The sequence below is a fragment of the Poeciliopsis prolifica genome, unplaced genomic scaffold (assembly GCF_027474105.1).
Source record: "Poeciliopsis prolifica strain line A6 unplaced genomic scaffold, Auburn_PproV2 SCAFFOLD016, whole genome shotgun sequence".
Classification (NCBI taxonomy): Eukaryota; Metazoa; Chordata; class Actinopteri; order Cyprinodontiformes; family Poeciliidae; genus Poeciliopsis; species Poeciliopsis prolifica.
Window position 1 is genome coordinate 2373174 of NW_026562391.1, and position 24132 is coordinate 2397305.

At 37.0% G+C, this 24132-nt stretch overlaps 1 protein-coding gene across 1 annotated transcript in view; it reads left to right on the plus strand.

Annotated features, from left to right (window-relative positions):
* The window catches only part of LOC129366980 (zeta-sarcoglycan), a 304564-nt gene that overhangs the window by 221124 nt on the left and 59308 nt on the right, over positions 1 to 24132 (plus strand). The window contains exon 5 of the mRNA XM_055041146.1: positions 7887 to 7974. Coding sequence (XP_054897121.1) covers positions 7887 to 7974 — 88 coding nt within the window. The remainder of the gene's footprint in view (positions 1 to 7886; positions 7975 to 24132) is intronic.

Below are 24132 nucleotides of genomic sequence, written 5' to 3' on the forward strand. Positions count from 1 at the left end.
ATTGTGATGAACCACCTTAGGCATAGCAGAGAGCAAGCTGGAGGATGTTAGCAATGTGTATACAAGGTTGATTGACAGCGCTAAGACCCTTCCCCTGGCTCTGATTGGTTATTTCTAACGAAAGGGGGTAACATAGGACAAAGGCAGAGGAGCTCTATATGAGCTATTATATAGACTATATAATATACGATATTATATAGTCAAGACATAATGACAATTTCAACAAATATGTTAACATTTTTGTATGTTACATAATGTAGCTTTAACAACTTCACATTTTCTCCAAAGTTTGTAGTTTAAAGAATAACTTTGAGTCGATCAATGAACTTGAAAACAACATTCTTGTTGTCGAATGGTCGAGATTCAGCTTTGTGATGTTACCTATTTCTACCTTTCACGTAATCTGATTTGTCTTCCTTGAATGAAATGGACTGCCCTTAGCTTATAGAGGTGACAGGTTAATGAAAAAGTCTGAATAGGAACAGAAGAATAAAGCTGTTAGTGCAGCCACATGATGGGGTGTCATTTCAGCTGTAAATTGAAACATTTTGAGCTTTGCAAGAAAAAAAAAGAGAAAAAAGAAGCCCAAAACATTTTGAATGCTGTTAAGAAAAAAAACAAACTAATAAAAACTGAGATTTCTCATCAGAGCGGCACACTATCTTCCAACATCCATCAACAGCTTGGGACACAGACACCCGAAAACTTAAAAATATATATTCCAGAGGGCATGTTTATCTTTTCCCTGGTGTGGCTGCAATTTGTTATAGATTCCAAAAATATTCTAAGCAGAAATGTGTGATTTGTTAAAGTGTATAGGGATGGCATGGATAAGGTGTGTTCAAGTACACTAATATGCATGATTAAATTCGTCTTAAAATATGTCTCAATTATGATTTATTTTCCTTCCCTTTGAATGATTGTTGACAGTTAAGTGCTTACATTTTATTCAACATTAAAAAATACATTGATTGATGAAAGACACTAAGATAAATCCAGAATTAAACAGAAAAAAAACTCCATTAAAAGTCATTTAGGAAAACAATTTTTTACTTTCAAATCACAATTTAAAATTAACTGGGGCAACATTCATACATCAAGATGCTAAACACATAATTACATAAATAAATAAAGGCCATTGTGGCAGCTTCTTTGCAGATATTTCTTCTTGTGTGTGTTTCCGCAAAACAAATCTTTGGCCTCGCCTCCATTTTTCTCATCCCATCAGTTTTCCTTTTTCCCTCCTGAAGATTTATCCCGGCCACAGCTGTGGAGACGGGAGGCCCCTGCTTACCTCCACTATCCACCTCGACTCCGAGTCTCTACCTTTTTATTTCTGTGCAGTGGTCATTCATTTCCCCAGGAAAATTGAACATTTTATTTGGTCTTGATTTGTTTATTATTTTGAAAGTCATAACTTTTGGCCCCATCTTGTCTTTTGCCGTGCATTTCTGATGTAGCGCATTGCTTGTTCTGCATCGTGCTACAGCTCAGTGAAGTTGTTCTTTGGGACTGTTGAAAAAACATCAGAATGTTTCGCAGAAATATTTGTTTTTTTTAATTGTCATGGAAGCAAGAGCACAACTCCAGACTGCCAATAATAATCTGATGGGCATTGTGAAGAAACAATGGAGCTTCAGACTTCCCTCAAGCAATATATCTGAGCCCACCCATTTGATTAAAATCTACCAATATAGAAAGCATCAACTATAATGGTAACCTCTGATTTTTTTTAGACCAAATGGCTGTTTTGACATTTTTTTCTGCATGGTTATCACTCCAATAAAGAACACTTTATTATTATTATTATTATTATTATTATTATTATTATTATTATTATTATTATTATTATTATTATTATTTTACTGTTATAGCCAACAAATCTGCAGAGTGTCTGCTTGGCTACTATTTTTTTATTTTCTCCCTGCCTTTAGCATTTCAAGTGGTACTGCAGTAATTTCTGACAATTGCATCTATAATTTTAGCAAACGAGAACATACGTCATGTTCCTTCCCAAGTTGCCGTATTTTGTGTATTATTTGTGCATTTATTGCACACAGACAATTACATTACACGTAACTTCCCGAGCTCCTATCCTGGCTGCCGCCTTTAGATTTCAACGGCATCAGTCAATCTCAAAATTGTTTACAACAACAAAAAAAAAAATTACAAAGCACGCTAATGTCTTGTTAAATCGATGATCAAGGCTCCGACTGCGCATTAAGACGCTTAAACATATTAAATCCAACTACCCAGAGACGGCACTCCTGGGCATGGCGGTTTATTTTCTGTTGTTATATGGCTGTAGGGACAGAAAACAACAAATTAGCCCCATACACTAACAAACACATCACTTATTTAACAGTCTTTGCTAATTAGCTGAATTAAAGTTGAAAGTGGAATAGAGGAGCCCCTGAGGTACTTTATCACACACTGTTTGATTGGTACTCTGTTCGAACTTGCACTGTAGTTGACAGGACCAATAAACTGAAACAACTTCCCAAGTCTTTTTCAACTCCTTCACTCAATGGATCATTCATTTCTCATCCATTTGACCTAATTTAAAGTAAATAAAGAAATAAAAAACATAGGAGAGGGACCAGACGGTCAGATGTACATGTTGGTACTTGTTTGTAAACCTAGATTTAATTTTATTTTAAAACATTTCTTCTTATGCTCATTCTACGTTTAAATGTTTACTACATTAAACTTAAGGCTTTAAAAAGAATAGCAAATCATAACATCATATTAATTAGGGCCAGGTAAAGGTAAGATTATTTTATTTATATCGCACAACATGCAATATAAACATGGAGACATGTCTCTCCATGTTTGGAAAGATCAGTGAGGCATAAATCTAAAAGTTGGTCCATGTTTGATACCATAAAGTAGATGGTGAAGAAAATAAATTCAATTAAAGTGACAGAGAAAAGTGATCAAACGCTCTTGCTTTGGCAAAAAAAAAAATAAAAAATAAACAGAAAAACACTTGAAAACAGAAAATACTGACATTACATGTGAGTGTTAAGTCTAGACAAAAAAAAAATAACAAAAAGAAAACTGTTGGCATGGCAGGCATCACCTATTGGCGCACGCACAAAAAGGTAGAGCCGGGGTCTGTTTTTAGGGCTCATCTGCACGTCTGTCTGGAGGCTCTGATGATGAGCTATCAGTCCAGCTCATTATTACCTGACTAATTACAGCAGCTACTTCAGGCTGGCAGCCCTGTGCCTGTATTCATAATCAAAGTGAAATTAAACTATTAACTGAATTAACGGTGCACTGGTGCATGTTGTGTCAGCAAACAAGAGACAGCATGATGTGTGTGTTTACGTGTGTGTGTGTGATTTTGTACCTGATACAGTGTAAGGGCCATTTTCGTAACACATGCTATGTAGTGAGGACTGACTGCTCCTTATGGGGCCCATAAGAGGAAGTGCTGCTTTTGGGGTTATGGGTTAGGACTAGGTTTTGAATTGTGTTCAGGTTAGGTTTAGGGTTAGGCATGAACTAGTAATGGTTAGGTTTAGGGTCAGGTTAAAGCTTTAACAATTAATGAAAGTCTTTGTAAAGGGTTAGGGTTAGGGTTAGTGACAATAGAGAGACACTATGTATAGTTTGCTTTTTTTTGTTCTTTTATTAGTTCATATATTTAATCAAAATGGTTTATGTCTGGGTAGAAATAGAAGATTAAATCTATAGGAACAAATGTGTTTGGAGTATATTTCTGTATTATTTGCAGAATGTTTACATTTCTATCATTGTATAGTTGTGCAACAAAAAGTGAGGCAAAAACTCTAAAGCAGAAAGTTGCAATGGTACACTAGTTCCTATTCAATGTAAGCCACAGATGTGGAACAGCACTTTAATAATTCTGTCTCTCAAAACAATTTTACAATAATTCCCAAGATATTCTAAACATATTCTGTTTCCCACGGTTGAAACATTGTGCTGAAATGACTAAATTAGTAACGGTCGCTATTCCATAACATCTGCCCACGAATATAATATTAAAGGATTTGTTGAACGTTGAATAACTTAAAATTTATTGGGTTGCTGACAAACTTAAGCCACATCAAGCTCTCTCAATTTCAGTTAGATTGTTCGCTCAACACTTCAAACCGGTCCGGTTCTTTGTGCGTTCAGATGTGGACCTGAGCAGCAAAGCAGTCATTCTGCTGCAATCACTCTCAAGCTACCGTGCTGCAGCCAGTGTCGTACTTAACAAGAAATTGTTCTAAATCAATTTCACCCTTGTTAATTCCTTCTTGATGTCTTTGCTCAGAAATATTGTTTTATTGTGGCCGAATTCCCAACGCAGCTGCCGTCACTCACATGCTTTCATGATTTTCCCAGAAAGCACAAGGGAAGTTTTGACTGAAAAGTGGTCCATGTGGAATTGTTTATGCACATTAATTACACACGGACTGATGTTCCCAAGCCTTTGTCTCTGACAACATGATAGAAATTTAGCTTACAGCTAATGGAAAAAAAAAAGATTTCATCTACATGGGGGTTTTATTAAAGTGTGTTGGATATCGACTTAGAGATTGTCATTTTCAAAAGATGCTTTTAATCTGTCAAACAGGCCTCAATGGAAAGCAGATTCTAACTGGATGCTTAATAGCCACGGCCACTTTTGAAGCTCTATAAGTTTGATGTTCCTGTTTAATTAAACCATGATTGTTTCAGGATGTCAGCCAACAAAATCTTCAGTTTTGTAAATCAAAGGCTTTAACGTTGTTATTTTGGCTACTTTCCTGTACAATAAATGAGAGGGGGCAGATTGCATGAGGCACCTACTTCAGTTCTTTTGACTTATGCATTTTCCACCCAGTCACAATACAATTAGAATAGCAAGAAATTTTTCCCACATATGTGAAATAATCTGTCAGTGGAACAAGTTCTTTGTCATCAACATTAAGGAATTATTCACTTAACAAACTCCTATATCGTACTGAAAAATTACTTGTAAGTTGGTTTTGTCTCATTGAAGTGTGTTAAGATATTTGTACTAGAAACTTCATGAAAGGCACTTAAGATGTGTTTTTGCAGTGTTGAGCATCTATACAGTTTCATCGTGCAATGAAAATGATTTCCTACAAACTGTACAATCTATGTAACTTTTTTAGTTGGCAACTCCAACCCATATGCTGCTTCTTGCTCAATAAAGTATGATTTGTCATCCACATGTTACACATTTGACATATGTCAAATGATCAGATGTGGTCAAATGTGTCCACATCGGGTTGTGCTGGACAAGCGATTGGGTTCAGGTCTGTTCATGCACACAGACCATTGAGCTGTTATCCTTTGCATTGTGGAGTCAATTTTAACAAACTGGAAAGACAACACACCTCTACTGGAAACATGCCGTTTAAAAAGGTCAATGGAGGTTTTACGCCATAGTTGAATTTTTGCCAAGGTGGGCAGGACTTCTTTCACACCTTTTGATTTTTAGCGGTCAATGCTTATGTGCATTCAATACAAAATAGTTACATATACTCATGGTTTCTCTGCACATGTTGTGTTTCTTGTTGTATTTGTATTTATGTCTCGAACTCGCATGTGCCCAACATACTTGCCCAGCAGTTAATTTTTGTGCTTTTGACCCTTGCTGCAGAAGTTCCCCCTCCCCACGACGCTCCAAAATAAAGTGTAGACAGGTTTGAAATTTAAAACAAGAAGCATAAGCAGGCTGCAAAATAATAAATATTCATCCGTAGCAAAACAGCACCACTAAGTATGAGAAAAGGGAAACTGAAGAGGACGGAAAAGGCGAGGGAAAATAAGGATTTCTCAATTTCAACGGATCAACGAGTTTTCAAATTGAACAGTATTCTCGTTTAAAATTCAGACGGGAATCCAGCGAGATATTAGTAGGGGGAAATCAAGAGGGAAATTGGGTCACCTGTGAGCTGCTCATTTATGCAGTCAAAACAAATAAGTAATTTAAAAAGGGAAAATGAGGAGGGAAGAGAAGAAAATTATAATAAAAAAAACAAGACAATTATGTCAGACACAATGAAACAAGAGAAGACTAAACAAAAATCTTTAAGTAGATGGATGCACCAAGTCGGGTCAGCGAACCTGCACAACTTTTGTACTGTAGTTCATGAAAATAAAACGGGCTCAATTAGTGTGAAGAAGAGTGGAGGTTAAAGTCTTGGCTGCAGTTATCCCATTTAGGTTTGAAGCGATTGGCTTATTTTTTTATTTTTTTAATTTTTGTGGGGACACAACATGCAAACACTCCCAGATAGAATCCTGTTTTGAATAGAAAATGCAAACCGGTTGCCAAGTTTGTTGGATTTGCAGAACCGAGGGAATCAGGTGTGAACGGGGGGCAGTGGCTACAACCTCAAATGGCCTTTGTTTTGTAAAGTAATTAGATATCAACTGAATTGATTGCAGTATCCAAAGAGGAGAAGAAATGGAGAAAATACTTAACTACAGGAGAATGTTTGCCTCCCCATGGCTAAAATTAATGCAAAGCCTCATCTTTAAATGGTAGAAGTAAAATGTTTTTATACAGAATATTTTAAACAAATTCCCAATTTCAAGTTATTTTTTCCCCATCCAGGCAAAATATTTTGGATTTTTTTCTGGCCTATCTTAAAAAGTTTGAGTTTTTGCATTATTTGTTTTGGGGGTTTGGGTTAGAAATGGATTTGTATGAAAGCCAAGGTTACATAAAGCTTGGAAAAAGGTGACTCTTCTCAACTTTCAGCCAGGAGCAGCAGTAATAGACTTTTTTAAAAGAAATTTCAAGGTAAGGTATTTTGTACACAAATAAAAACCTTACAGAACATTGAATCCTTTACCTCGGTAAAATTCAGTCAATCGTTCGCTCTTTCAATCTGCAACACAAACACGATTCAGCCTAATTTTGTATGAGTAGACCAAAATTTCTCAGTGAAACTTGCTGTCAAAGTTTCTCTCTTAGAATTTGATGAAATAAAAATGTAAGGATTTGATGAAGATTTCCAGGTACTCTTAGCAGTATTTACCAATGATCATCAATCATTGGCAAATGATTCCAAAAGTAATTTAAGGAATTACTTAAGCATCCAGTTGAAATAAAATGACACCAATCCAGATTCCCAATGACTGTGTTGATGTCTTATCCATATTAAATATGCAAATATTCAATAGATTTTTTTTACAGAGCAACAATCGAAAAGTCATTTCCTTTTAGTGATCCTCAATCTTGCAGTTGGAGGCCAAGAACCTTCAAGTAAAGACGGTGACTCGAGTTCGGAGCTTCAGACCAGAGTCAGACTTGTAAGACTTAAAACTTGACTTCTGGTCTGAGACTGGATTTGACAAAACAAACACTTATTTCAGGTGTTAAAATCGAGTTTCTACTTGTATTTAGTAGAAATTATCATTAAAAACTGACTTTTGAACTTGACTACAAGTTTTAGGTTGTCCTTATCTGATGTATGAATAACGGTTGAATTACTTTCATGACATCAAACATTTTCACTGGTCTCTTTTGAAAATATATATATTAGGACGATTGAAGGTTAGGAGCATCTAAAATATGCTGTACATGGTGAAATCCATGTTCCAAAGTTAGGTCAACATTTCTTAAATATGTTTAAATAAGGAGAAAATAATAATCCCTAGTACAGAATCCTGTGGAACCCCCAACCTGACTCTTTATGTACTTACAATCACAAGTTGCGATACACACAAAATGGGACATTGCTACATGTTTAAACTGAAACATTTTTAGCAACTATTTACGTGTGCCATGCAGACACCATGTTTCATTGTGCTTAACTAACTTTTCACCTACATTTTACATTGCACTACCTCACTTCAGTAAAAGCAGTGAATATTCAGATGTTCTTCTTTCCTCTCTCTTCTGCCCTCTACAGGACAGTCCGCTGATTCTCCAGTCAGACAGAAACGTGACGGTCAATGCTAGAAATGATCAGGGACAACTGACTGGTCAGCTCACCGTGGGTAAGACACACTCGTCACACTCCACACATTTCCCCTCTAAATGTTATTCAGCCCCGCCTCTTTCTTTTTAAACATGGACATTAGAGGCAAGCTTCACTAGTTTATGATGTATTTTATGACTTATTTCAGTGACCTTACAACATCTTTTTGATCTATCATGGATTTTCACATTTGTTATCAAAACTTTAAAAGTTATGTTGATGCAAGTATCTTTAACTTTGGAAGTTTTCCTTATCTGCATTTTCATTTTTGATTTGATGACCGACCAGTGCAGGAAAATCTCCTTTCCAAGTTTAAGTCTTAACAATTTCTGAACAAAACTAAATAATTCCAGGTATTTCTGAGCTTTAGATGTGACAAGAGGGCTTATGTGAATTGTGCAAAAAAAAGAAAAAAAGAAAGAGATGAATGGTCGTTTTGCAATTCATCAGTGAACCTGTAGCACGGACTGTCATTTCTAGAAACAGCACATGTATGTTAATCTCTCTTGGACCAAAGATTTTCTGCTTCACTTTTAGATTTGAGGTTCAGATGTGACGTGCTCACATTTTCAAAACTTGACTGACTGAACACATTCAGTCATACAAAATAATCATGTCAGAAATGCCCTCGAACAGATGTTTGTTTTGTTGTTGTTTTTTTGTAAAACATATCTTTGTTCAAACCAGACTGTAGCTGTTGGCTGCACATAAACATAAAATCTCACAGAAATGGATAGCTACAATAACAGTCTGACAGCCAGGTGACATGAACAGTGTTTTCTGTTTCCAGAACCGGAATTTTTCATTTTGATGTAAACATGAAAAACCATGAACAGCCGCTCTATTACCATTGCCAGGCTAGACGTTGCATATATTATTTCTTTTTCTGATGGTCCAAAGTTTTGAAATCCCTTATAGCTCACTTCTCGCTGTTAAACTCTCTAAAGCCTCTTCCCTCAGCAAGAAAATTATCCCGGCTCTCATGCTTGCCTTAAGCATTATGTGCTTCCTGTGCAGACACTAGAGCAGGTCTGTTTTTCAAGCATCGGACCTGGCAGTCGGCTTCAGTCGACCATGTATCACTAGTTGTGGCTTATTGAGATTCTGTTTTAACTAGAACAGAATAGATTTGAATTAGTATTTGTAAGGAAGCAAAACTTATGCTCTCACATAACAGCACTTAAGCCTACATTTCAGTCAAAACTGTGCATGCAAGTAACTGTTTCATAAGTAGCGAGCTGCAATATGCAAACATAGTCAAACCTAAGTGCTGTGAAAATTTCACGAAGTGGCTGACTGTATAAAATAGGACAAGATGAATCCTCTTGTGGAGTTTCATCTTTCAGGCACCAGAAATCCCCTTGGCTTCTTGATCTCATCCCGCTGCTTCCCCCTCCTCTTCCCCTGTTGCTCTTGTGCTGACTCAGCACCAGAATTAACGCAAACGCACTGAAAGACAGGAGCAACCGCACATGTTCTCTGTTCGCCATCAACACTCTCAAAGGGAGGTTGAAAAAAAAAATCCTCAAAGAAAGATGGTGATTTTTCCTCCCCGGAAAACCTCTCGCACTCGGAGGAGAGAGAAGTTCCACCTTATTAGCATTCATGACTTCAAACCCACCAGAGGACCAACTTTCTTGAGCTTGTATAAGAGATACAGGACCATTTCAATTAGTAGCACGGATAGATGAAATGCCCGCAAGTGCTTGCTTTTGTACATTCGTGGTGAATACCAAAAGCAGAGGCGGCCTAATGTGACTGCTGCCCAATTCCCTCCCCAGTCTGTGTGTTTCTTTAAAAAAAAAGAAAGAAAGAAAATAGCCAAACAGGGACATCCAGGTTACATGAAAATAATTTCTTAGAATACTGAATGTTATCTCTAATTTCACTAATACAGCTTCTCTCCTGATTCAATCATGTCTCACATCAAAAATCATAACTTACTTAGTTATTCTCATAATTTAAGAATGCCCAGATTAGGATTTTCTGCTAAATACCAATCTGAGTCTTTTACTACTCTTAAAGGTACAGAATGTTACTTTTTAATTTAATAGTTATTAGTCATTTATTTTTGACAGATTTTTAAACATTTGCCCATATGTTCTGACAACATAATTTGAAACAGAAACAGCCAATCAAAGCAATGAGGACAGTCTTGATGAATGTGTTATACTGTCATGACATGGTTATAGTTTTTCTTAGTGAAAATGTCACGATCACACAGCATGGAAGTAGCCGAGTTGTCCCGTCAGATCGTCAGTTCCCGAAAAATGTTAAATTGCAAACGAGGTCAGAATAAAGAACCAACTGATCCCACAAGAATGTTGAGCTACAATAATTTTGTTCAGTCTATTGTAATTCACATGCTACAAAATAAAAACGGAGGTTCAAACCAGCAACCCACGAATCACAGGTCAAACTCCTACCTTATGAGCCGTCATCACCCCGACTTAACTTGCATAACGTTATGCAAGATTTAACATAACACTGATTACAATTTTTTCTAGGGATGAAAAATATACCACAAAATTTTTTGTCCCAGCCAATTTCCACCGAAGTCCAGAAACCTTTCCCCAAAAGCTAAGCTAGATTGTCGTTAGACAAATTTAAGCGAAACACAAAAATAGAGCGTGACACAACTAATAAGGACAAAAAACAACAAGCAATGTTTGCGTACCACCGTGTTTTCTAAGGTGGATGACAATGAAACGAACGCAGCTGTGGATACTAGACTTTCGGAAGCAAAGAGACGAACATAAAGAGGCAGCAGGCGCTTCTCGCAGAAACCAAAACTGAAAAGAAAAATCAACACAGCCAAATAAAACCAAGACAAACCTAAGAAAGATGCATGAAAACGTCCCAGTGAGAAACAAAAACACAACTCATAAACACACAGGGCCTTCACACCTTGAGAAAAAAAAGAAGGCGAAAGAAATGTCTTTTTGGCCTTTTGAAAGTGAACAACAGCCAGCATGTCAATGATGCAACAGCAGGAAACAAGAGGGTCACTGCATGATTTGAAGTGTTTTCACCTGCCAAAGAGCAGAGCAGTCCTTCTGCTGCACCAAACCAACCCTTCATGTCACCTTAAGGTATGTTTTAGACCTCTCAAAAGAAAAACGAGGACAGAGCTTCGAAATGGTAGAGATTCCAGAGACAATGATGGAAACTGCACCACGATTCATGTCCCAGTTCAACTTATAACTTTGCTACAGGTGGGAAAGCAAGATTCATGCTCTAAGCACAGAAATGATTTATTTGTGGTTGATTACAGCCATTAATAAAGTAAGGGAGGGGAGAATAAGACGGGGCGAAAGATGAATGAGCATCATTTTCTTTCCACATTAATCAGCAACATGCCTGTAATCTCGGGGCTCTGGGAGACTTTGAACGATGAAATGCTGATAAGACATGTAGTTTCTGTTATATGATCTGTATATCTTAAGCAACTAACTCTAACACGGCTATGGTGATATTCAAAATATTACAACACAATTTTGATAGGCTTACTTATACAACAAAATTCCCTCTTCTTTTATTATTTTTAGCGATTCAGATGAAGAGCTATTTGAAATATTCCTCCTTGTAAACATTACTGCAATATCTTTTTTAATTTAGTTACTCTTACATTTCCCTACATGAGTGTGAAAAAGACGATCTTTTTGTTTCGACCGTTTGCTGGTCAGTGAAGGTTTTGACACTGTTGATCAATTCAGCTTGTAGTGATTTCTATTATTTGATCAGTGAGCGATTAGGTTCTGGCTTAATTTGATATTCTTTGATTCTGTTAGTTTATTATGTTATCTAGTCTATTAATTATCATTTGGATCTATCTACTGCAGTTCATTTCTCTGTGTTCTGTGAAGTGGTTCAGTCAAACTTTACTTGCTTACTTGTTCTTGGGTTTTGTGCATTTTTGTTTATTCTCTTGTTTAAGGCTCATGCCAGTTTTGTGATTTCATCAGATTTTTTTGTTAAGTCTCCCTGTTCTCTCAGCTGACTAAACTCATTAGCTCTCAACGTTGTTCTCCAGCCAGACCTTAGAACTGGTATCTCATCAAGTTGAATTGGAATCCAACAAAAACACCAACCATAACAAAAACAATAAAGCAAAACCTTCAATGCTTGTTCTTTCAGTTTTGAAAGGACATTGATTACGGTTCTGGTAGTACATTTAATATCAAACTTTGAGAAGAAAAGCATACTGGATTAATCTGGTATATTTATTGTTACAAACTATGCCTAATTTTGTAAGTTTAAAATATAAACATGCACACAATTGCGCAAACTTTGCACACTCCAACCAATTAAATGGTTGTTTGTAGTTTCTGATTACTCAACAGCAGCTTCATGAAACTTGTGTACAAATGGTGGCAAACTTGCTCAGGGGACAAGAAATTTGTTTTTTAGTTCTTGGGTGCCCCAGTGCTTTCTGACGCTGCAGTGGGTAACTGCTCATGTTGTATCAAAAGCCGGCACTAGATGCACGTTTTCAAAACATCACATTTTGTCTGAATATTATCAGGTTTTTATGTTTTCATATTCAGGACGGCTTGAAAGAAGTCATCTTGTTTGAAACGCTAATTTAGAAATGTCCCTCTCCAATCCTGTCAGTGGAGCTGGAGACGGCAGAGCAACCGGTATAATTCATGCATGTAAAATTTCAAGCTTATACACATAAATGCATACACAGAAAGTTGAACACTTTTGTCTGCTGTCATGGAGACCATTCGTGTCGAGTCAATAACGTCATACCAAGAGTGAGGTCAAAATAGTAGTTCCATTAATCTGCGTTATGTAACATTAATGTGTTCAAATTTTCAGATTTTTATAACAAACACAACCACAACACCACCTCGTCATGCTTATTTGCTTGGTCATACACTGATGTGGGACAGCATTCTGCACTTCAATCAGGATTTGCTGCAACAAAGCCAGTGTGCTAGCATAAATCACTCTGGCATGAGCAGCACACCCAAGACAAACATTGTCTTTCCTTTAATGAATATAAAAAAAGGGATCATATTAATAATGCATTGGTAAATTATACAAAACCCAAAAAGCCTTTTTTATGGACAAAAACTCCTAGAGGTTAAAGATGGAGAGTAATAAATAATAACCGCCCATACAAAATCAGAGCTGTATTTGCAAAAATAAATATATTTTCCAACCCCAGGCTTTTAGGTCTGCACAGTGTTCAGATATTTATTTTTTTCCTTAGCACAGACGCCTGCTTCAGCAGAAGGCACGAATGTTTCTGACACTCAATCATTACTGCCAACATATTCCAGAGTTTTCGCAGCCCACTGCAGACTGTCAGCCCTGGTTGTGTTTAAAACTCACCACATGGTTAGAGGCGAGCGCGGATCTTCTGCATTTTTATGTGAAATACACACAGTTTTAACTGTTTCTAGATTTGCAGGGAAAAATGGCGCACTGTTGTTCTAACCTTGGCGGATATCATTTAGTGATGTTGGAGAGTGTATTACTGAGGACTTCAGATGGATCTGAAAAGAAAATGATTATTTAATATTACTGTCTCTGTGATTTAACTGAATGATCAATTGTAAATCAGCTAAAAGCATGGCTGGGATAATTCCTTTACTCCTGGGCTGAAACAATTTCAGGTGCATCTCAATAAATTTGAACAAAAAAATTATTTTTTGTAACCAAAATTAAAACTCAGTAAGACTGATTATACACACAGTCATTTATTTCAGTCATTTATACTGTTGCACCATGAAGAAGGGAGTTTTGTTTACAAATGTCCGACCATTGAACAGTAGCTACTGTGCAGTATGTGCTCAGTACTTTGTCAAGTTCCTTCTTTGCATAATTACAAACCACAATTTGGCAGTGCGAGTCAGGTTTATTTGTGTTGCACGTTCCAGAGACAAAGCAGTTCAAAGTGCTTTACACATTAAAAACACCGTATGGTCATCTACTAAGAAACCAGCAATAAACAGTACATTTTGGCAAATGTCATCATCAAAGTCATCAAGCAAAAACACATCAAATATGTTGATCAATGTTCCACTTACTGCTAATCAGGGGTAACTCTAAACTGGTGGGTTTTAAGACTTGATGTTTCAGCAGTTTTCTGGAAGTTTGTTCCAGATTTGTGGTGCGTTGAAGCTGAATGCTGCCCAGGATGTGCCAACTTCCAGAGGGAAATGATGTTATCATCTTGGAGGTTATCAGCAGGAAAGCTCTAAAATATTATGCTAGATGCCTCATTGTTTAAATCTGATCGATCGCAGGTGACACCATCAGGTCCCTAATCCTCCTTGTATATTGGCTTCATACTTTCTTCCAAAAGAAATGATAAATTTGTTCCCTTCTGACTTTGGCTGTGGTTTAGTTAAGTACTCCGAACAGGATCTCCCTTAAACTCTTTTCTTTAACTTGCTTTGCCTCCCAGTCCTCCTCATAGCTGCAGGTATTCTTGTTGTCTCTGCAACTTTTTCTGCCGTCATTTTCCTTCCACTTAAATTTTCCACTAATATCCTTCAGAATAGCATCAATTGAGGATCCACCTTATTTTGCGGCTCTCCCTCAACACTGTGAGCATCAGCTGGACATTTTTTATTTTGATGGAAAACAAATTCGGGTAATGTAGTGAAGCACATTACTGTTTTCAGATGTCTCTGGAAAAAAATAAAAGCCCTCCAATTATGTACTGATTTGAAAATTCAGGTGTAGTTTTAGTGATGCTTAAATAAAAAAATGTTTACCTTTTCAAGCATTTTTCCATTCTGAAAAGTTTTTTTTTTCTCCTTCTAAGTAATAATCAATATAATGATATATGACACAGTCGGATAATTTGGTGCATTTCAAACTTATTACTTTATCAAATCCACAAGTGCAAAATTATCCCCATTTAAATCTGTCACCAAGCAACATTTTATGATGCAGTCTGTTGGTAAATGCATAAAAATTAACAAGCCTAACAAAAATGGTTTAAAGCTATATCTCTATAGCTACAGTATATCTGCAATATTGCTTGGTTGGTCTTATGTGTAACAATTTGTATGTTGCAGTTCTATATCTAATTTTCTTTTAAAAATATGTTTTCTGATGAAACACGCTCTAATACACTTAATATCATGCAGCTGCAGACCATGGAAAAAGACCAGCAGACAGTATCCCTTTTAATAAAGTAACACCATAAACTGTAACAGAGCCACGCAGTCTGAAGTGTTTTCTGCTGTTTATTAAATATTCTATTGAGGAGTATCAATCTGTGAACATCTTTAAGCAGAGGAAAGACATTTAACAAAGAGATTGGGATTGTCTCTGTAGTATTACATGTAACAAACACATCAGTGTTTACTTAATTACCGAGCAGTTTTGCCAAGAACAGACCATAACCCAACATTACCACAATGTAACCTGACAGCAACCAGACAACATGTTTTATTGATTGTCGGTATAAAGCGGGGCCCAGGTGAGTGATCTTTAGTTCAGACTGATTTTACTCCTATCCAGTCAGCATCAAACACCGATATATGCCATTTTAAGGTCAAATAACAGGACTTACTATAGGGAAACAATTAGCCTTTTGCAATTTGAGCGCCACAAAAACGTACAGTGAGTTCATAAGTGTACAAAAAACTTCTGGATGTTTGTGTAAACTTATTTGTCGTAGTAGCTAAAGTTTTAAAGCCGGAAGACGAGTTTTAACGTTGTTGCTTAGTTAAACCAGAGTGAAACCGCTTTGTGTTCCTATGGGTCTCAGACAGCAAAACGACAACAGGCTGAAATCGGCTGAAATTATGACCACATCTAACTACGACCGTTATCCGTTCCTCTGGGATAACGGTCGTCAATTTAAATAAATTGCAACGATGCAAATTTACAATTACACTGAGCGAAATAAATGAAATCTGACTTTGCAAGTCCTCACTATGCCGCACTATAAATAAAAAACAATTTTAAATTGCTACAGCCATGCCATGTTAGTGGTTAGTGAGGACGAATGGAAGCTAAATTCAATTAAATCTGTATTTAATTAAACTTATCCTCGAGTTGAAACCTTGCAGCAAACGTAAGCTGTTCAAGAACAGCGGCAGATGGATTTTGACTTGACAAAACCAGTCAGAAGTTTGGGTACTATAAGCTAATCAGCGCGGTGAATGTCGTACACATTTTGGAATTTTGAATATAAAACCATTTGAGTGAAATTTTAAAACAAGAATTAGTTATTGTGGCTTTTCTGTAATGCGAACAGAAGCTTTCTGTATAAGTTTGCATATTGGTATCTATATTGCCTTTAGGAATAATGTTTGTTTGCTTCATGGTTGTTTCTCTGTGTTGTGCTTGAGTGGGAACTGCGGTGTGAAGCTTCCCTCTCTCCAAACGACTGAGCATGGGCAACAATCTGCCTGTAAGAATATAGAAAATCGATGGATGTCAGTGTCAGACTTGTATTTTTATTTATACTGCACACTTAAGAACAACAAAAGTTGGCCAAAGAATGTAAAAGCCAGGAAAAGTGAATCAAAGTTCTTAGGGAAGATTGGAGTTCTTTATGATATTAAACCGGAATGACGTAAAACTTTGCTGTGCAAAAATAGTTTGGTTTGACTTTTTTGGCTTATGCATTAAAATACCATCAGTTGAAGGGTAGAGTCCAGCTTCAACATTTTTCAAATCACGTTTTATGTTTTTAAATGACTCAAATGCATCTTTTAAGAGCGTCACCTTGTTACAACATCCAGGACAATATGAGCGCTTGCAAACCGTAGCTACAAATTCAGGCTTTGTAAATAAATGCTACAGAGATCCTCATGCCTTTAGTTACTTCAATTTCACTTTGACTAGATATTGTTGAGCTACATCAGTAACAAACCTTGTGATTTTACCAAGATAAAACGCAGCATAATTGGAGTGAGACGATAAAGACAATGAAGCGACGGAGGTAAGCCCAAATTTAAAAGAAGATATAATGTCATTGGGTGATTCACTAATTTCAAATGGCATCAGTTTCATGAGCTGCAAAGGGAGAGTGAAAGGTAATATTTATTTTATTTTAAAGAATCATTGAAGAAAGAGTGACTAAGCAAGAAGGAGTGTGTGAACATGCTGGATGAAGAAATGGAAAGTGAGAATTTAAGATGGAAGTCTCCACTAAAGTTTATTTTTACAAAAACTAATCCAAACAAACACACATATGTTATACAGATAACTTTTTTCAAAACCTACTTTGTCCCATTGTCAACAAAAGCACAGCGTTCTTCTGTTTTCTCCGTTTTTGCTCCTTATAAGTATCACAGAACTTCATATGTTGCCCATTACTGTTGGAGAAATTGGGGGAGGGGAAAAAAAAAAGAAGTAAAATTAGAAAATTACTCCTCCATTTATAAGGCACAGTTTTAGATAACCAGTGTCATCTAGACACCAATTCACTGCCTCTAATCCCGGGATATCATCACCAAGGCGGGTGAAAGGGTACGGCTTCAAAACTCCCAAGTTCACTCATCATCTTTATGGTCGGCCATTCAGAAGACAAAGATGACAGGTTCTCACTCACTTTAACGAGCTGACAGCAACAGAGAGGAAGAGAGAGAACAGAGGGACGAAAGGAGGAGAGCAATAAAACTGAGATGAGAAGCCCAAGGCCAGTCCATGCTCTGAGACCTTCTCTCTCAAAGATGAGCCCTCAGGAGGGAGCAGAGTATTAATGGCAGAAACAGTGGGTGGACTCTGCTGCCTCACTCATATCAGTAAAATTCACAATATGACCACAGCCGAGATTAGGATGTCAAATTACAGTGTGAATGAACAGTTTGGTCGGCCAGAGTTGACGCTTTGTCCTGTTCGTTGCGATGTTCCAGTTGCACGTTGAGTCTTTATGTCTGGACTACAATCTGTTTAGTCACGTTGAAGAAATTATAATATTTATTAGGAGTACACTAATGTACCGGCCAACCGATATCAAGGCGCTGATTTTCTTAATTTTGGGAGATTGGCGATCAGCCGATACTTGCGTGTGAATCTTAGAGTATCGAGAGATAAACAGGGAGAACATGCAAACTGCACACTGAAAGACCCCCGGCTGGCGTTCGACTGCAGAACCATGAAGCCCATTTAGTAAATGTGATTGCCTCTGCAGATATTTAGGATTTCATTTGTGAGCTCACCGAGAAATAAACATTTGCGTAACATTTAATGCCTCAGTTTCATTTGTACAAATATAAATTTGTACAATTTTCCTCTCAGACCTGAGTTTTGTGCAAAACAAATTTGTTTGTGCATAAATTTACGTCTGCTCCTAATGGGGTAGTGTTTGCATATTAGATCCCCGAAATCAGATACATTTTAAACATACAGATGGGTTTCGCTTCAGAGTGAACCCGACGGGGAATCCATCTGCTGCAGAGTCGGAGCTGGTGCTCAGCATGGCGTTCTGTGGGTGTATTTGTGTTGAGGGGTAGAATCTGTTTATCTGTTTTGAGCAAACCTTTGGAGCAGTAACTTGTGTTGTAACAGTAGTAAATGTGGAGATTTGACAGAGAAATGACAAGGACCTTCAATGAACAGGAAGTCTTAATAGGACAGCAGGAAATGGATTCATTGTATTCTTTACAGCTTTTAGTCGTGAGGATCTAAAGTTTGACGCTCATTGAAAGACTGTGACACAAGGTATGTACAATCTGGAAAAAACAAAGCAGATCCTACTTTTGCCTGTGGCTCTAATTGCCAATAAAAATTGGAGGTGAATACAATGATAAAAATTATGGTCATGTTTTCTCGATTTTGCTTTACTAAAATAGCTAACACTTTCCCAGTTGCTTGGTGTGGCTTTTCTACATCACTCAGGCACACTTTATGTAGCATTAACTCTCACCATCAGTGACCAATGACGGAAAAGATATCTTTTTAATTCAGTTGTTACCAAATAAGCTGAAAATAGGGACTTTTCAGTTTGTTTTTTTAAGGCATCTTGTCTAACAGAATCAAATGTTTAACATTTACCACTATATGTTAAGGGTTTATCATGCCCAGTGCCCACACTCAGCTGTCTGCAGATGCAAGCTCTGCAACTGACATGTGAAAGCTGACATAAGTGGATCACTTACTGGGTAATATGTCAGTACAAATGTAATTAAAGAATGGGCAAAAACTGTCACTAAATGTCCTCTTTTTGTATTTAGATAACATGACTCAGTCTTTAAAGAAAAGTCTTCTGGACTGGAAAATACCAGCGAACATTTGCATTAAGACACTGGGATTGAACTTTGAATGTAGTTGCATGATTACTCATTATTTAAAGTTCCCCAGAAGCTGAGATGGTGCTATCACAACTAAATGCAAATTCACTTGTCATTCATAAACTTGTCATTTTCACCAGTTACTGCAACATTTCTGCAAATGTAACCAATTACATTACCGTTTTTTGTCCTTGTTTCTTTTCTGAAACAAGTACGACGGCAACTCGTCCACTCAACCCTCTTCTAATTAAGCCTCCTGTTTCACATCGTTTGAAAGCCGGACCTATAAGATGAACCATTTTGTGATGTTTTTGTAGTATTTGCTCCAACTGTTCACCGTTCATGTCAACTTGAATGAGCGATATGGAATTCCTCTTTTACTCTTTGACAGCTCCTCGAGACATGATTTTACTTGAATTATGGAAAAGTTAATTGCACTTTAAATACTAGCCATATTGAAATCCTGTCTTTTTTGAGAAGGTTATGTGCAGCAATGTCATCATTCTGCAAGATCATGTGATGGAAAGAATAAACCTTAAAAAATTTCAACTTTACAACTTTTTGGAAGATGCCCAAAAAATTCTATCATTTTAGGAAAACAATCTCAAAACAACAACAACACACAAAAAAACATAGCAACATCCATGAGGGAGTGATAGATGCCTGATCTCTCATTATTTTGAAACTTTTAAAAGTTTTGTAGTTGAATATTCATAAACAAGCATGTTCTGTACAAGTGGCACAACCAGAATGGGGAGCTTCAAGAAATGTATTGAAAGAAATCATGTCAGATGGAAACAAGGCCAAAATCCATTCTGTTATTAATGGACCAGAAAAGGAGATGTGTTCTATCATCTATTTTTTTTTTTTTTTCGAAAGCGTCATAAAGTAAAAGAGAGATGCTGATCCACTTGTCAGCTCAAGAGCAGCAACATTCAATCAGAGAGGACCTAAGTTACAGAAAATGCCACCAAAGAAGGAGCTGCTGGATGGTTCATCAAGTGATCGATGGTGCGTGAAATGAGTCCTGGAGGGAGGCGTGACTCAACATTTATTTTTCAACAAGTGTGTTTTTAGTGTATTTAATGTGTGTTATTGTTTGGTTTGACCATCACAGAAAGAAAACTGGTGCATTCAAGCTCTGTACATCACAGTCATTTCTACCCGAACTGGAAAGCTATGTTTAATGAAAGTTATAAGTGACAAAAATGGTTTTCGACAACAACCTTATGCATTCATAAAAAGCAAACATGTGGACACTTTGAAAAACTACGAGTTGTAGATGGCTACTAAATGTTAGCAGCTAACATTTAGCTACTCCTCGACATAAACACATCTATCCCAAATTATAGAGACTATAGTCATTCAGGATAAACTCAGCTAAGTATTAAAATTTGTCACATACTAAATGTGTTCCTAAGGTCCACATTAAAAATTTACAAGGAGACAACAGTTACATTTTCACAACCTTAATTTTTAGTCGAAAGCTTAATGCAACATTTAGCCTATTGCCAGAATTTCACCCAGAGGAAAACTAAAAAGTGATTAAAAGGGAATAAAATACGGTTACGTTTCTCTCCACGGCCAAAGGACAAGACCAACCTAATTTTGGATGTGTTTCTTAGAGCAAAAACACATTAGTATTCACAGATGCAAATTTGCCTGTCTGTGCATGCGTGCCAAAGCTGCAGACACACATTAAGAGAAGACTTTTTTTTTACATGAATGTCACACACTGCTTAAATAGCTCCTCTGATTCTCCATCTCCAGGAACGTGAGGGAGCGATGGGGAGAACGGGACCTGCCTGAGAAAATCTACCATGCATAAAGTGTTTACTTGGCTTACCTACGCTGTTCTTTGTAGCGACCCCTCAGTCCTTTTATGGTGTCGTCTTGCGTCATGTCCCTTCACTGCTGGAAGACCTAATTTAAAACCTTGAATTAAACTCCAGGAGAGCAAACCCATATAACTTTTATTATGGCCTCAACACTTTAATGGACGCTAGTAAAACAGTTAGACTGGCACTACTTTAATGTGTTCCATCCATTAACTCTGAATGCAAATTAAGATAATAAGAATTTATTGAATTTTGGGGGGAAATATGTCACTTATTTATTTTTAGAAATATACAACCAGAAAAAGTGGTAAGTAAATAAAAAAAACTTAAGATAACAAAAGGATCTAAAACAAACTTCTGGCAAGTTTTTACTACATTTTGAAATGTAATTTTTTTTTCTGCTTTTTCTTGTTTATAAAAAATCGCAGTGTTATATGTATAAGAAAATATTCCTTGCAAACATAATGAATATCATTGAAGAGTCATTTGTTGACACAACTAGTAAAGACATGCAAATGGGCGTTATTGAACAATGTCTCACTTCCAACTGCGTTTGCCTAATCTCAAGCGGAGAAATCGTGGATTCGATTCCTCAAAGCCTCAGAGATTCCACACCATAGCTCCAAGTGGGCATGAAATGCATCTCCACAGATTTATGGTCTCAAGAATGATTTAAAGAGTTTTACTGAAGAAGTAAATCAGCAGCTTTTCCAGATTTTGCAGATGTTTGTTATTGTTTCTCTGTTGGCATGTTTATGAAATTGCAAGCTAAGCCAAGTCTGTTTGCACAGCACATTGCAGCAACAAGACAATTCAAAGTGCTCTACATGATGGAAAAAGACTGATGGGGGATATTTATCAACCCTGACAGGCACACAATATCCCATGAATCAGATCAGTGCAAATATGTTATGAATGAATTGTTCATAATATCCAAATGTAGATTTAATATCTGCATGTTAAGGCAGCACAAAAAAAGCATAGAGGTAAGAAGTAACATACATGTAGATAACATTCAGATATATCTGTGTTACACCTGCATCTTGTATTGAGCTATTGCCTCTTTCACATCCTCTCTACTGAACTGTTTTCTTTTTTCACCCACTGCACTTCGTCCCATCAGCGACGTACTCTGAAGGCATTATTATTGCTGCAGGGTCCTGCTGAGGACGGCACTTGTAACTAAAGAGGAAATCCTGTCAGGAAGTGATTAAATCAGTAAATTTAAATGAGCGCATTAATTATTAAGGGTACCTAACAAGGACTCCTGCTGTTTTTGGTGGCCACAAAATTACTTGGTCTGATCAGGAAGAGAGACATTTGCAGAAGGCAATTAGTTGGCCCAAAAAAAAAAAAAAAAAAAAAAAACCTGCTCAATTACACAGAATTAACATTTGCCACCCACAGGTCAGCGAGGAAAAGGAAACGGAAAATGGTGGCACGGCCATTAGGTTTCGGGAGCGACGTGTTCTGTCATTTGACGTGTTTTGTTGGGTGAAACCGGGGATTGTTTAAACTGCAGTGTTAATGCAGAGACACTCGAACCCTTTTAATCTTCATCTGTAGGACAAACAAAATAAACAGTAAACACACATTATTTCTTGTGGATAAAAAAATAAGTAAAAAATTCTAAATTAATCTCAAATCAGTTTCTATTTTCTTTATTTTCTGAATATAGAATGAAATACTCAGACTTTTTTTTTCTTTTCTACTGGGTGTCACACAGCTCTCTGTCAATTATCCTAACAATCACTTAAAATAAATAACCTGCGACCACTTTCTTCAAATGTTGAGGCTGCTGGCACAACATTGTGGCTTTGTGTTTACTACCCATCCTTTCCTTTCCTCAGTTTTTCTTATTTAAGAATTAAATTCACAGACACGGCTCTTGCATAATCTCTCAATACAGAGACAAATTAAGTCAGGGGAAAATAAATTGGAAGAAAGGTATGCAAGTCATAAGCTATACATTTTATGCATTGAAATAAACAATATTTAATATTTTTTATCCTCCATGCTTGTTCCCCCCGTTCCCATTTGGTTTGCCTCAGTGTATTTCCTCCTTTTCCTGCCTCAAGCTCAGCCTGTTTACACATTTAGACTTGGCTTTCACTCAAACCAGTCAGATAACTGCAAGCTTAAAGTTTGTGCAGCTGTCAAAAAAAAAAAAAAAAAGAACGAAAGAGCTCCCTCCACTCGGGCTCTCGGCCATCATTTCGCTGCTTGTCGCGTCATGAGTCACATAAGTTATGCGTCTGGTCTCATCTGTGGCTTTTTAAAGCTCTGCTCTTCAGTCGATCACCAACACGAGTACGACTGGCTATGCTGTCCTCACGCCGCAGCGCCGCCCTGAATATGATGACTCCTCACACACACCTTGATGTTTGACAGTGTGTCTGCCGCTGGCCTGCACATCCCGGGCTTTTTCTACTTCCAGTCAACATTAAATTATTAACAGTTCAGATAGTTGTGGGTTGTTGTTTTGTTTTTTTTCTTCACATTTTGTTTATTTCAAGGCAAGAAGTGGTGAACTGACTTATTCAGGTTAAGTACAACTTTGTTTTAAAAGTTTTTCACATTATTTTTGGTACATCCATTCTGTCTGACACAGAATGGATGGAGCTGTTTTTAAAATGTCAGATCAAAAACCCGAGTCGTCCACACACATCAGTGTCATCGTCACTGCACACTCTGAACAAATCCTACTGCATCTGGAACCATGATATTTCTCAGTCACATTAATAATAATAACAATAATAATAATGTATGACTGGTGAAGAACTAGTTTAATGCATCTCTTTATGAAAAGATACTCCGTCGACTAAAAAACTGGAGATGCTCTTTCAGTGGTCTGATGTCTTCATCCCTGATATATTTGATATGAAAGGCTGGCCAGCTGTTGGTTTAACAGAACAAGAATAGTAGGAAATTACCGGCTTACAGCTAATGGAACAGGACAAAACATTATATTGAGCTTGTCAGACATCTTTTTGAAATGATGAATGCCCAGTGTTGAAATAAACAATTCAATCTGGATCAACTCACACAGAGAAAAATAAGCAGTTAGAGGATTTTAATGAACAAATCTTTGGCGCTCGAACCGGCGGAAGACTAATGAGCGTAGAT